The sequence below is a fragment of the Talpa occidentalis genome, unplaced genomic scaffold (assembly GCF_014898055.3).
Source record: "Talpa occidentalis isolate TD23 unplaced genomic scaffold, MPIMG_talOcc4v2.1 talOcc4.3, whole genome shotgun sequence".
NCBI lineage: Eukaryota > Metazoa > Chordata > Mammalia > Eulipotyphla > Talpidae > Talpa > Talpa occidentalis.
The window spans coordinates 63,129,192-63,143,653 of record NW_023603184.1 but is presented as its reverse complement, the minus strand read 5'-3'; the positions used below and the strand labels follow the sequence as shown (position 1 = coordinate 63,143,653).

The 14,462-nt window shown below is 49.2% G+C and overlaps 1 protein-coding gene across 2 annotated transcripts in view; it reads right to left on the bottom strand.

Annotated features, from left to right (window-relative positions):
• Positions 1–4,489, bottom strand: part of TFCP2L1 (transcription factor CP2 like 1) — a 60,198-nt gene extending 55,709 nt beyond the window's left edge. The window contains exons 1-3 of one of the 2 annotated variants that reach the window (XM_037523215.2): positions 4,384–4,489; positions 3,699–3,728; positions 400–551 (exon numbers count right to left, since the gene is read on the bottom strand). In XM_037523215.2, coding sequence (XP_037379112.1) covers positions 400–551; positions 3,699–3,728; positions 4,384–4,445 — 244 coding nt within the window. In that variant the 5' untranslated portion in view covers positions 4,446–4,489. The remainder of the gene's footprint in view (positions 1–399; positions 552–3,698; positions 3,729–4,383) is intronic. The other variant, XM_037523216.2, reaches the window with a different exon arrangement.
• Between the last annotated feature and the right edge of the window lie 9,973 nt (positions 4,490–14,462).

Below are 14,462 nucleotides of genomic sequence, written 5' to 3'. Positions count from 1 at the left end.
TACTGCCAGCCATACATCCAAAAAGGACAACAGACCTAGTATACCAAAAGTGCTCCACCTGGGTCCAGGAAGGACACCAGTCATGGCCACAGTTAAGTGTTACCTACAACAGTGGCTACCAGTCACTGAACAAACTGCTCCTTGACGCTCCCGCAGGAACATTCCTGTTACCCATGCACGGCCCTAATAACAACACAGTTGATATGGTATGTTTCAGATACAAAATGAAGCTCAGAGAAGTCTCCCAGCTAAGATACAGATTATGTGACACCACAGCCTCCTTCCCCAACCTCACCATTCCCTCTATGACAAGATAAAAAGGCCTTAATTGGTTCGGGTCAGCTCCCGGCTCCCTCTGGCAGCCCGCAGGCTCCCCAGGCCCCGTGTTCCAGCCACTACCTTGGTTGAGGTAGGTCAGTGTCTCCTCATGCAGCTTCACAGCTGGGGAAGTGGCGGCACACAGCACATACTGCAGAGGAGGCAGGCGGGCCTCGTTCTCAGGAGACAACTGGGGTTCCTCCTGCTTGAAGATGGGCAGAGCGAGCACATCACTGCAATACACAGGAGGAATCAGTCAGGAGCGGCGTCCTAGGAGCAGGATCACAAAGACAGAGTCTAATGGGAGAGTGGAGTGCAGACTTAAGCCACCAGCCTACACGGCCAAAGGCAAGGGCAGAGCTTCTACAGGGTAGTTTCTCATACTCATTTCACACTGGCAGATGCTTCCAAAGAGAGGAACCAATCCTCGGTGGCACTAGTTTCATTCAATGGCCCTCAAGAGGTTTAGTCAATCAAACCATCAAGGAGTGAGAAGTGCAGTTACCTAATATCTGTGATTACAAAACGTTTCCCTGTGATAAAAGGACCAAACTAGCAGCAATGGAGGACCTAGCTCATGGTTTTCATACTGGGGAGATTGTACAGTAGAAAGTCTTATTTTTAGAGTATGAATCTGAACCAAAAATTTCAATTTTTAAATAGACTTCTATTTATTGGCTACTTGTCAGATCAGTAGAGCCTGCCCTTGGGGTTCTTCTGCAAACTATGCAAATGCAGAAAGTGCTACATTCAATGGCTGAAACATTCTCCTGCCCCCTCTAAAAAAAAAAAAAAACTGACTCATAGCCCCTATTTTTAGTTTTTTTTTAAAGAGTCATACAATTGCGTCCTAAATGCAAAAACTTTTAAATCTTATCCAAATGGAAAATACTGAGATGCTTAAAGATTCTTTTCTTCCACCTCAAAACAAAATTGCCTGCCATATAAAAAAAAAAAGAAAAAATTCAGCCTATGACTAGAGAACTTATTTCTAGTATTTTTTAAATATCCTAGCAAGGGAAAAAAAATCCTAGAGAACATGAATGATCTGAAAGTTGTTTAAGATCTTTACATTATGAGCAGCAAGGAAACAGGTGCCCAAAAGTGCCAGAATCCTTATCTTGATAACTCTCCGCCCTCCATGTGTCCTAGGTTATGAATCAGATTCACTAACCCTACTTCACTGAATAAACAGCCGTCCAATGGTACAGTCTGTTCCTTGCACAACACAATAAATGAGTGTCTCTAAAACACAAACCCAGCACACACCCCAACAAAGTCTAACCAATTCTCAGAAGGAAAAACCAGCGGTGGAGAACACCTGGAAAACCTCCAGGTGGGGGCACCCCCATCACTGCCCAAAGATGAGAGGGCAGAGCTGTCTTGCCCCCCACCCCAAGAGGCACACATCCTGACTTCCTTTCACCAAACTGGGGCATTCCCAACCCAAGTGGTTATCGAGGAACATGGGAGAAGCAGGTAGGCCTGCTCACCTGGGATTGCATAATTCCATGTTTGCCCAGACCATGTTAAGTTAATAATCCATGGGCTGCTGCTTTTAAATTTAAAAAAAGGGGTGGGGGGAGGAGAGCCATCACTCAACAGTAATTTGTTTCAAGCCTGTCATCCTTATTTGCCAAGGAATAAAAGTCACGAGAACATCAAACAGAAAAAGGGAAGAAGCGTGTAAAAGCCACCACCCTGGTGAGGTCAGGCAACTTGCAGAAGTTCAGCAAAGGGAGGAGACATCCAAAAATAAAATATAAAAACCAAGGAAAAGGGGCCTCCCAGGTGGCGCACCGGTTGAGCGCTGGGTTGCAAAGCTGCCCGCGGCTGCAGCACCGGTTCAATCCCCGGCTGCTCCCTGGCCACCAGAGGAGGGTCCCACATGGGGCGCAGACCTCTCCTGCCGCCCGCTGCTCCCCTCAGCAGTGTACTTCGGTCCTTCTGCCTGCTCTGCTCCCCGCTCTGGCTCTGGTGAATTCTCTCATCCCCCACACCTCTGACTGTCCCCAGTGCATGTATAAACAAAGCAAACAAACAAAATAAATAAATAAATAAATAACATGCCTCTATTAAAAAAAAAAAAAAAAAAAAAAAAAAAAACAAGGAAAAGGACAGGACCCTTACTCTAGAGCTGGGAAACCTGGGGTATAAGCCACTCCCAACCTTGGCCTTCACTGAGGTCAACCTCTTCAAGGTTGAAAACCACAGCTTCTAAAAAGTGAAATTTAAAGGAAAAAAAAACAACACATGAACCTCTACTCCCGAAACATATACAGGGATGTAAACCTGTTACTTCTGTTAAAAAAAAAGGGCATGGTCACATTATCCATGGTCCCAAAATAATCCCAGAATCCAGTATGGCTTTAAGGTACCTTTCACCCCAGATGTGCCTGCTGTTTTTTATTCTTGGGTCAAAATAGTAGGAGATGGTATAATTAAGGACTGATAGCCCACCTCTCCCTCCCTTACTGCAATGCCAGTATCCTAAAAGATACCTGATGTATTCCACTGACAAATGTTATCGGTAACAGACACCTCCCATATAAGGGGAGAATTATTTCTTAATTGGATGACATTTTAGGTTTCCAGGAAGTTTTAAATACATTCGCTCTCCACTCAGGGTCACCTTCAAACTCACTTTTAAGATATGGCAACAAGTTTAATGGTCACAAACTGAAATCTAGACAAACAACTGAAACTGCAATACACGGAACAATAAAAAGGTATCTGTAGCGTTTTGTGTAAATGAATGGACACAATCTTCCGCAGAGGATTAACATCTGCCCAGTGGGCTTCCCACATCTCCAGGGCAGCTTCCCTCCCTTGACATCACCGCGGCCTGCGGGGAAGCGATCAGTCCTTAATTATACCATCTCCTACTATTCTGGCCCAAGAATAAAAAACAGCAGGCACATCTGTTAAACCTAATCATTCCTTTGCCTTCTGGAAGGGGGATGTCTTTAGGGAGAACCATTGGACAAATAATCGTCTATCAGAGTGAGGATTCAACAAATAACTTGTACTATTAAATCTCAGTGGGAACTTCTCGCCTCCCCTCCCCAAAAAGCACTCAGAGCGACTCTCACTTTGGAGCTGCCACTGCCAGCGACTCCCTTGGGCTCACAATTCACTTTCTCTGAGCCCATACCAAATGCCCTTTGGGTTAAATTAGACACATTTCATAAACTGTGACTAGGATGGAAATAAAGACAGGCTAAAGCTGGTTCAGGCGAGTTCAGAAAGTGAAGAGACTGCCCATTAGTACCCGGCTAGCTGCAGAACTGGGAAAATAATCCTCCAGGAACTGAGGCAAATGGGGGTCCTGCTTTCTTAAAGGAGACGGGAGGGGACTTTGCAAAAGAGTCAAAACTTACTTTTCCCTTTGAAGAGCACTAGTCAAATCCCTGCAGAAGAAGAAAGACGTCCATCAAGGGCAATAAATGTGCGGCCTCAGGCCCAAGCACAGACGACCACCGGGCAGGAGGGCCGCCCGCCCCCCAGCCTCCGCCCGGCACCCCGCGGGCCCGCCCGCCCGGCAGGGGCGCAGGTGCGCGCCCGCCGCCCGCTCGCCCCTCGGCTGCTCCAAGGACACCCGCGAGGGCGCGAAGCTCGGAGAGGGACCGGGGCGGACAGGGGCAAAGAGCAGGACCAGACTTCCCGGGGCAGGCACTGGCCGGATGACAGAACTTTCCTCCGCTCCGACACGAGTCCGGGGAGGGGAGGCCTCGGGGGTGAGGAGCCCGGCGGGGCGCGATCGGCAGGACCGCCTGCGCCCGCGCGGGGGTCGGGGAGGAGCCCCGCGGGGTCTGCCCGGAGGGCCCCCAACTCCGCGCGCGCCGGGACCCTCCGCGGGGCATCCTCAGTCCCCAAGAGGCATTCAGGGCGGGACTCGATCTCACACCCCCGAACGCCAGGCGGCCAGGAGACGAGGGCGCGCGGGCCCGGGGCCCCGCAGCTCCGCGCCGCGCCCGCCCCGCCCGCCGGCAGACAGCGCCTCGCCCGCGACCCCGGCCCGGGGGGGCGCGGGGGCGCGCGGGGCGGGGGGCGGCGCGGCCTTACCGCAGGTAGCTGCCCGAGCTGTGCTGGTTGTAGTGCTCCGGCTGCGTGTGCCAGAACAGCATGGCTGGAGCTCGAGCCCGCCCCGACCGCGGCGCGCACCAGCAGGACGCCGCGCACCAGCAGGACGCCGAGCGCGGACCCTCCGCCGCCACCGAAGCCGCGCTCCGCGCTCGCGGGGCCCCGCCCGGCGCATTTAAGGACGGCCTGGGGGGCGGCGCCCCGACCGGACCCGCCCCGGGGAGGGGCCCGCGGCCGCGCGGCCGCACCTGGCGGGCTCGCCCCGGCGCCTCTCCCGGCAGCGAGCGCGCCCCTGGGGCGCCCGAGGGCGGCTGAGCCCCGCCCCAGGGTGGGGCTCAGGTGGCCCCGCCGCCGTCACGCCGCCCCGCGCCTCCTTTCCAGCCTGCACCCCGGGCGCGTCGAGGTTGGGGAGCGGCGCCGAGCCGAGCTGTCAGGGCCTGGCCGCACGCTGCGCCCCTCACCTGGCTCTGGCTCCGCTCGGCGCGCCTTTCACGCTCGGAAGTGTGGTGTTTTTCCCCCAGCTGGAATCGTGTTTAATGTTTAAATGCAACAAGTGAGCACTGAGTTTTTTTCTTGTAGACACACACAGGTCTAGTAGCCAAAGTGTGCAGAGGGAGTGCGCTCCCGCCGTGCTCCACAGTCCTGCTCTTGTGCTGGAAGCTGCTGCTGACTCCCCCTCCTTCCAACATGGGCAGAAATTCTCCCATCCAAGTACTAATTATTTAAACTGGAGTATATGCAGCTTGGGTTCGGTGGTGAGAGACATCACTGAGATTATATTGAGGGAAAAGAATGCAGAACTTCTGAAAGCAGTATATAAGATAGTAACAGGAAGGGTAAGACATATACAATTATTTTAGATATTTTGATATATTCAAGAAGCAACTACCATAAATATATATACAATTTTCCTTCTAAAATAAAGCTTGTGTATTATTAAAAAAAAAAAGGGAAAAAAAAGGAAATTCTCTGCAGCAGCTTCATATGCGTTTTGTATTTCCTATTGTGCCTGTTCCTCCCCAACTTCATTCTTTTTATTTTATTTTATTTTTACATTCCCCATACAATTGCAACCCCCTTATTTTGACCCCTAACCCTCCTTTCCCCGGGCCCCAACCCCCATAGTGTGTCTCTGGTTCATAGTTGTTTGTTGATTTTGATATTTTCTTTCTTATAGTTATTCTTTTTCCTGATCCCTTATTTAAGTTTTCTAGATTCCTGCTATGAGTGAGACCATCCGGTATTTTCCTTTTTCTTTCTGGCTTATTTCGCTGAGCATGATCCCTTCCAGCTCCATCCATTCTTAAAAACAAAACAGTCGTTATTGGTCAGGGTTACATCCTTGCTGCTGTGACATCCATCCCTGCCCCACCACGGGACAGCAGACCGTGAGAAAAGCCTCCCGCGAGGGTGAGAGGGAGAGGTGGGGTGAGCCGAGCGGGGTCACCGCGCGCGCGGTGTCCGGGCGAGCGCAGGAGCAGCCCGCGCGGCGTCAAGCGCATCGTTGTTGCGCGTTGGGAGTCTCTCCTGGAGACAGTGTGGGGAGAAGGAGCGTGCCCAAGTTAAAAATAAATAAATAAATCATCCAAATAATCAGTAGTTCCAACACTACTGACTTTGCAAACTTCTCCCACCAAGACCAGTCAAATACGCAGCCGCAAACTAGATCTTCCCAGGAAGGGAAGGCAGAGCCGGGGCGTTCCCCCCGCCGGCTTTAAGCTGCTGCAGCCGCTACTGGGACTCCACTTACAACTTCTCCGCCTCGAAGACAGCGGGAAGAGCCAGGATGCTAAAGAAAAGGTCCCAATTCGCAAGCCCTGGAAAATGCGTGCATGTTTTGAGTCCCAAAGAAAGATGTATTAAGAATGCTCCAGCAGCTCAGGGCCCCTTCCTGGAAACATCTCCATCAGAGTTTCTGACGAATCTTGTCCCGCTCCTCACTGTGTTGTTCTTCTGCCTTCTCCTCGGTCCTCTTGGTATCGCCCCTAAACCAGTTCTTCTGGTGACGGTGATGTCCTACGGCTGATGGCAACTGCAGCATCTGTGGACAACAGGGGGTCACTGGAAGCCAGTATTTTTCTATTTAATTGTGCACCGGTTATTTTTCCCACTAGTATGTACAAGGCAGCAATGCCTGCCTGTACTTTTTAACCCACTGTGTTATCTTCCACTGCCTAGAAAAGTGCCTGGAACATAGTAAGGACTCAATAAATGAAAAAAAAGCAATTCATCAAGTGGATAATTAGAGAGGACTTCCTGGAGGAGGTGACATTGAGCTGGGGCCTTAGCAAGGCAGAGAAAACATCTGTAAGTAAAGTGGTTCCAGGCAGGGCAATAGTAATTGCCAAGGCACTGAGGCATGTCTTTGGCATGACAGGGGGCTGGGTGACCCAGGGGAGACCTTAGGCGATGAGGCGAGAGAAGTGGGTAGGGCAGGCCATTGAGGGGCTGGCAGTCCTTGGCAAAGAGCTACATATGTGATTTTGGAAAGCTCAGTCTGGAAGTAGTGTGGACAGTGGGTCATAGGAGGGGGCAGTCAGTCAAGAGGGAGTGAAAGTCACATAGCCATGACCCACACTTAGGCCTTATTCAGACCCCCACCCATATGTCACAGTGCCTGGCACTGAGGGCTGGGTTTTCTGTCCCTAGTGGTAATTAAATGGAGTCAAGTCCCACAGTGCCCAGGCCTGGACCTCCGAGCTCCCTCAAGCATGAATGTGTCCACCCTCCCTTCACTCTGCTCTCCCAACTTGCCTCCCTCCAACCCAGGTCACAGCTGGAAAACCACTTTTTTCTGAACAACTCTCAGGGACTGCCAGGACCCACTGCTTTTCTGTCCTGTGAGGAAAATAAAGTGTGTCCCTCTGATCCCCCTTCAAGAAAGAACTTACTACGTTAGCCGCAAGGAGTGTTGTGAGCAGAAACCCCTCGGCCATCAGTCTTCTCAGACACTGTCTGCTGCAGACAGCCACCTGGCACAAGCTCACACTCTTGTTGCACGGTCCACATCCCAAAGACCATCAGGGCAAGAGTGTAATCCTCTGTCCACCTCCCAATGGATTCCCTGTGGGGCCAGTCAGCAGCCACCCCTGCTTCTTTCCCATTCTTTGTGCAGGTGTCAATCTCAGAACTTCCTAATAAACATGCTGAACATCCAGCTGAGTCTCGGGATGGATGACAGGCACAGCATTTAAGGGGTGTGGAGGTGGAGAGAACACTTACTTCACTGGATTCCTTCACCAGACAAATACTCCCCGTGCACCTGTCAGGTGCCTGGCATGGCGCTGAATGTTGAGATACAAACTTGCCTCTTAACTGGAGAGGTGGGTGCATTGCAGGCAGTGTGACCTGGGAAGTAGAGGCTGCTCTGAGAATCCAAAGGAGTGCTTTAGAGCTCTAGAAAGACTTCCCTGTAAAGGACAGGGGAGTGGAAGTTAGGCCAATCTGTGAAGTGAAGGATGGAGCAGGGTCTCCAGCTGATCATACAGCATGTGCAAGAGGCTGGAAGAAAGGCAGGGAACATGGGGAGTGGAGCTTACTTTGGCTCACACCTGACTTACTGCCTCAGAGACCCCTCAGCCATCAGGATGTACAACCCTGAGTGGGGCTAATTGACTGCTGACTGCTTCTTCAATTAAAATATGGCGTCTGTTTTCCCTGCTCCCCCCTGCATTAGCCCTGTGTCTTGCTTTGACCGCAGAGTACAGTGGAAATGATGCTGTGACTGTGCCAGTCTTCACCTCTGCTCCCCAGGAGTTTTGGAACATCATGTGAAGAGTGTAATTCCATACATCCCCCACCTCAGTTGGAGATCAAGGCCCAGCCAGCAACCCCTATCCCTGGCCATATAACCATCAACAGAGACCATCTTAAATGCACGAATGGATCTGCTCCAGCAGACACCACAAGGAACAGAGATGAGCCCTACCCAAAATGCAGACTTGGGGGCAAAGAATGGTTGTTTTTAAGCCACTAAGTGGTAGAATCGTTTATTTATACCAACAGAAAACTGAGCCCTTTGAAATTCAGTTTGCTATTGGTAAAATGGGAGGAATAGGCATAGACTCAGGCTGTGACAAAGTTTAGGGTCTGATAAGTGTAGCCTCTTGGGAATGACCAAATCCCTCAGTGCATTCTAGGAACTGCGGACCTTCCCTCTGTTCTAGATTTTGGCCCTCTTGAGGGTGGGACTTGGCAATGCCCACAGAGAATGCATCTGAGTCAGGTTGTGTGAACAGGAATACCTATGGCCTGCCTATACTCCAGCAGCACAGATAGGCCCAGTCTGTACTCCAGAAACACACCCAGAGCAGAAGTTACTTTGGAAGAGAAACTCACATGGGAGATTTAACTATAAGATTTATTTATGGTAATAATTTTATTTCTTAGGCATGATGGTACCTACAACATTCTTTAAATATTTTGTCAACCTGAAATATTTTGTTAATAGATTTCTTTTTAAGTGTATATAAAGGCCAGAGACAAAAGGCACCAAACAACTAGTGTTGGGACCCTGGTACACTGGGTGTGTCCAGCCCCTATGGAAAGACATGGAAGCATCTCAAAATATTAAACATAGATCTGCCATATGACCCAACGATTCCATTCCTCAGTGTCTACTTAAAGGATGCAAAAACACTAATTCCAAGGGATACAGGCCCTCTGTGTTCACTGCCGCACTGTTTACACAGTCAAGTTATGGAAACAACCTAAGTGCCCAATGACAGCGGGTGGATGAAAGAGATGTGGTGCATAAAAACAATCTACCATGACTCAGCTACAAAAATAAGATGAAATCCTGCCATTTGCAATGACATGGATGGACCTGGCGAGGATTATGCTAAGCAAAGTAAGTCAGAAAGAGAGAGACAAATACTGGATGGTTTCACTCATGTAGAATATAAAGAAACAAAAAAAAGGGCAGACAAAACAAAACCAAACAAAACCTAGAAATCTGACTATGAAATTGAGGCTATTAGGAGGGACAAGGGAATGGAGGGGAGAGAAGGGGATATAGGAGAATTGGGGAGGGTGCCAGCGGTCTGTGCTGGGGGACTGTGGGTGCCTGTGTGGTGGGTGCGGTGTGGAAACATACATCGAAGTGTTCCTTTTTGCCACACTTGTTGTCTGGTGCCTTTTCCAGTTGTTTTAGATGGGGTTGCATCCTCTCTGGCAAAGCATGTCGTAGCTTATCCTATACCTTTTAATCATATATGGTGTTATCAGCCCATGTTCCCTCAAATAAAAAATGATTTTTAAAAATTGCATTAAAATAATTTGAAACGGCAAATACTGGTGCCCCCAAGAATCTGCAGGTGGTGGGCAGCTGGCGTGTGCCCAGCTACCATGACCCTGTGCTGCATAGTCTGACCTCCTCCTCCCAATTTCAGGGGCCCACACATGGGAGGGACTGTTTTATTTGGGGGAGGTAGAAAGAGGCTGGAGGCCCTCAACAGAGATGGAGTCTGAGAGTCCACTGGTGTTTCTGACCTGGGATCCCTAAAAAGCAATGGAACAGAAATGTCAGCTGTTATTTTTGGAATAACTGCTCCGGGTTGGGCACTTTCGACAGGGACCCAGAGAGGTAGGGACACTCTACAGATGGGGAAGCTGAGGCTTCAGGAGAATAAGTGAGCTGCCGAAATTTGCAAGGTCCTGAGATGGAAGAAAGAGGGCAAAGGGCTGGGAGGAGGTGGACACGGCAGCGCCTGGCACGCCGCCCTCCCCAGAGGGACGCCCTCCAGCTTCTTGGAAGTTTCTCCTTGGGGCAGAAGGCCACTTCCCAGCACATGGACAGGGCTTTCCTCCTGGGGAGCGCCTCTCCTGGGGACCCTGTTATGCCAACAAGCCTGGCAGACAGTGAGTTGCCAAAACATAGAGCATGCAGCCTTCTCAGGGTGGAGGCTGGGCCAGCCCTCCCTGCGTGCAAGCTACCCGGCAGAGTGGAATGGGCCTGCCCTGGCAGGAGGGCGGGCTGGGCGCAAGTAAAGGGAGTCCTCCTACACTGCTTCCTCTTGACAGCACCCTGGACCCTGACTCCTTGGAAGGGCAGCGTCCCATGGAGGGGGCAGGTAGGAAGCATCCATCAGCTGAGTACAGGCTCTTCATGGGAAGTGATATAATTAATGCACGCAATCCCCACTCCACCACTGCACAGGTCAGTGTAATTGCCTCAGGAGGGAAAACCGAGGTTCTGAATGCTGCAGTGACTCACCCTTCACGAGGTGGCCAAGATTTAAGATCAGAACCTAGGTATCAGGGTCCAGACCTCATGCTCAGTCCCCTCTTCTGGCTCAGTCCCTCAATCCCCAGCCTAGGTCAGGGCAAGCTGAGCACCAAAAAGCTGGGGGAGTTAGGGGTCTCTGCCCTCTCCGTGACAACCTGTGTCTGAGCATGCACCGCCCCTTACAGTCCAGGTGGTAGTTTGCCATTCATTATCCCCTTGGCCTTCCGCACTTGCGAGGGCTGTTCATAGCAGCACACCCGCTTCACTGATGGGGTCTGGGATTCAACCACTTGTGAACTCGCACGGCTGGAGCACGCTGGAACCAGGATGGGGCCACCATGCCCTGTCCACTGTAGGCCTAGAAGGAGAGAGCCCTGGGGGGATGAGATGGGGTCATCTCCCCAGGACGGCAGGAGCCAGACAAAGTTGCAGAGCCTTGGTGCCTGACGGCCAGAAGTGGGACTCAAAAGCGGGACTGAGACTTGACCACTCCTCTCCTGCTCTCTGTGGAGAGGTTGTCCCCACCGGCTTCTGCCTTTACACTCAGCAGTCATCCTGCCTGAGGGCGCTCTCCTTCCTGCTCATTTATCCCAATTCTGGAAAGCGGAAGAGCCGAACATTGCATCTACCATTGCACCTACCTAAAACTAGCCAAGACTTCCTTTAGGATATAAATGCATAAAAGAAATGGAAGAGGAAGAGACCACAGGCACAGATGTTTGGAATCTGGAAAATAGAAGGAGGAAGGATAAAAGACTTTGCAGAGAGAGAAGCCAATCCAGGGAGGGAAAAAACACTGGAGCAATCAGATTATCATGTCAGATTCCCCCAGAGGATGGAATCAGCAGTTTTGTTCCCCCAGGGAGAGAGTGATAAGAAGGACTGGTTGAAATTTATTAAGAAGAGATAAAGTTTATAACCTCCCTCTCTGTCCATGCAGAAGGTCTCTCTGAAATGAGAGCAGGTTCATCATTTCCTCCAAGAAACAGATGCTGAGATAAAACAAAACTTCTAAGGATTTTATTAGGGAAGTGCTATCAATATTTATGTACAAATCTAGATCCCTTTTTAACTCAAGAGTTGTCTGTGTTGCAGGTTCTGTACCCTGCGCTGTCTATTGGGACATCAGGAGCTTTGGTGATGCAGCATTTCTGAGCAGAGTGTCTCACTGTTGGCTCCAGAATCTTCTCTCTAATCACTGATACTCTATCTGATGGCAAGCCTTTCCCGACTTTAAAGGGAAGTTTCACGTATGTGCTGGCAATGTCAACTCCCTCACAAAACTGCCAAGTGGCCAAGAGCCATCATAGCTACCAGAAGCATCCTGATTTTAAGGATATGAAAATGTGGAGACAAAATGTGTGTCTTAGAGTCAGCTCATTACAAGTGCAAATCCCATCATCTTAAGATTAAAAAAATTTAACTCTATTTCCCAGTCTCCTGTGCAGATCTGTGATCTAGTTTACACCAATAAGCTGCACCTTTGAAGGCTCCGCTTTGGAAGGATGTGAAGAAACTGGATGGGCCAAGGTCGTCCATTTTGCTGGCATGGGTGGCAATAGGAAACGTGTTTCTGAGGTTTGTGGGGTTTCTGAGGTTAATCAGACCAATTAAGTAGGACTGTTTCTGGGAACATTGTCTAGACTTGCTTCATCCCTTCTAGCAATTCTGTAGGTGACACATTGCTTTTTGCCCCAACTCGTTAGAATATATTTTCTCTTTTATCTTTGTTAATAAAACTCCAATTTACTTGGACCTCACCAGTATGTGCCCAGCTGAAAAATTACATTTCCCATGACCCCTCAAAAAGAGGGTTAAACGTTTAGTTAAACATGACTAAATTGTGATCAATGTGATATAAGCAGAAGCTGGTAGACTGAGCTTTTGGAAAAATTCCTCAAAAGGTGACCTGACCTTAGTGTGTTCTGTACGGTCCCTCAGATGTGGTGGTGGGGGTCAGCTCCCCAAACTAGATTTTATTTTTTTATTGTTAATTGTAAGCATAGCACACATACTCAAGGGAAGTATCTTCACAAACAAGTCACACCCTGATAAGCATGTTTAGAACTATGACGAGGCCACACAGAGAGGAAAGCTTAGGCCCCTGTTGCCTCAGGGGTTGGGAAATGCTCATTCATCTCTGTGAAAAGTTTGCGCTTAGTGTGACTGTGTCCAAACCCCAGTCAGCTACTGAAGGAATTGCTGGACACAAATTGGTAAAATGATTTTGGAGATCTTACTAGTGTAGGAAATATTTGATAGGCTGATCCCTGAATCTATTATTGCCTTGCCTTTTTTCATGGGTAAATTTTGAATTTGGCAATCCACTGATTTGGGTTTCAATTTACTTATTTGTACTTGCAAGATTTGTCATTGAACATAATTATTATTCTTGACTATGTGAAGTGGTGGATGTGTTAATTATCTTGATCTTGGTAATCATTCCATGGTGTATCAGTATATCAAAACATCACACTGTACCCTTTAAATATATACAATTATACTTGCCAGTTATTCCTCAACAAAGTTGGGGAGGGGGAAATTAATGTCCTTATTATGGAAAACACGTAATCTTTTTTTTAAAGATTTATTTTATTTATTTATGCATACAAGAACTGGAGTATAGGTCAGAGGTGGGGGGTGGGGGGGTGGGGGCGAGGTGAGAGGATTCACCAGAGACAGAGTGGGAAGCAGAACAAGCAGATCTACTGAAATACACTGCCGAGGGGAGCAGCGACTGAGTCAGGGGAGGTCTGCTGTGCCATGTGAATTGACTCCCTGGCCAGGGATCAAACTCAAGCTGCAGTGGCTGTGGATAGCTTCATAGGTTGTGCCTTAACCTCTTGCGCCACCAGGGAAGCCCTAAAAACCCATATTCTTAACAAGTGCCAATTTTCTTTGCTTGTCCTATATCCTTTTCATTACCCTCAAAAATTGATCTTGTATTCCTGACGGTTATATTTCTTAGTTTTAAATTGGAATAACACTACCTCATGACATTTAGAAGTATTGGTATGGTATGGTGGCACATCTTTGCTGACTAAGTGTTTTTGTTTGGCATTTGTTTCAGTGTGCCCCTGCCCATTCCACACTAGTTATATAAAGGGTAATCTTCAGGGAAAGGGGAGGTTCAGGTTCCCCATCCCACCCTAAGTAAGGGTTGAGCTGAGCAGGGACTGGAAGCTTAAGAAGACTGGGAGGGCCTCCCTGGCGGTGGTGGAGGCAGTTGAACACAGTGCTGCAAAGCTGTCTGCAGCCTCTGCAGTGTGGGTTCGATTCCAGCAGGCCACGGAGATACCCACACGGCGCAGCAGACCTTTCCTGACTGCCCACAAGGGATTAAGAAGCAGCACTATGAGGCTATCCGCAGCTACTCCCCAACCAGCGAGCTAACCCACATGGCGCAGCAGAGCTCTCCTGCCTCACCCGCTGCTCCCCTCAGCAGTGTACTTTGGTCAATCTGCCTGTTCTGTTCCCCACTCTGTCTCAGGTGAATCCTCTTACACCCCCGTCACCTGCCCCACACCTCTGGCCTGTACCCCTGTTCTTATATGCATAAATACATAGAAGTAAGTCTTTAAAAAAAAGAAAATTATTTTAAACTATATTCCTTTATCTTCTCTCTATAGCACAATAATTGTACTAAAGTTTCTTTCTACTAAGGGTCTAATGTACTAAAGTAAGATTTGTCTTGATGTGGTGGATGGCAGAACCTATTTAGAGCAGGCAAGTTTGGGGTACTGGGGTTCCCCTCATGCTGCCCTGTAACAGATTTAGCACTTAACATTATATTCTGAGGAACTCAGTAATTCTGATGAACTTAATAGTGAAATCT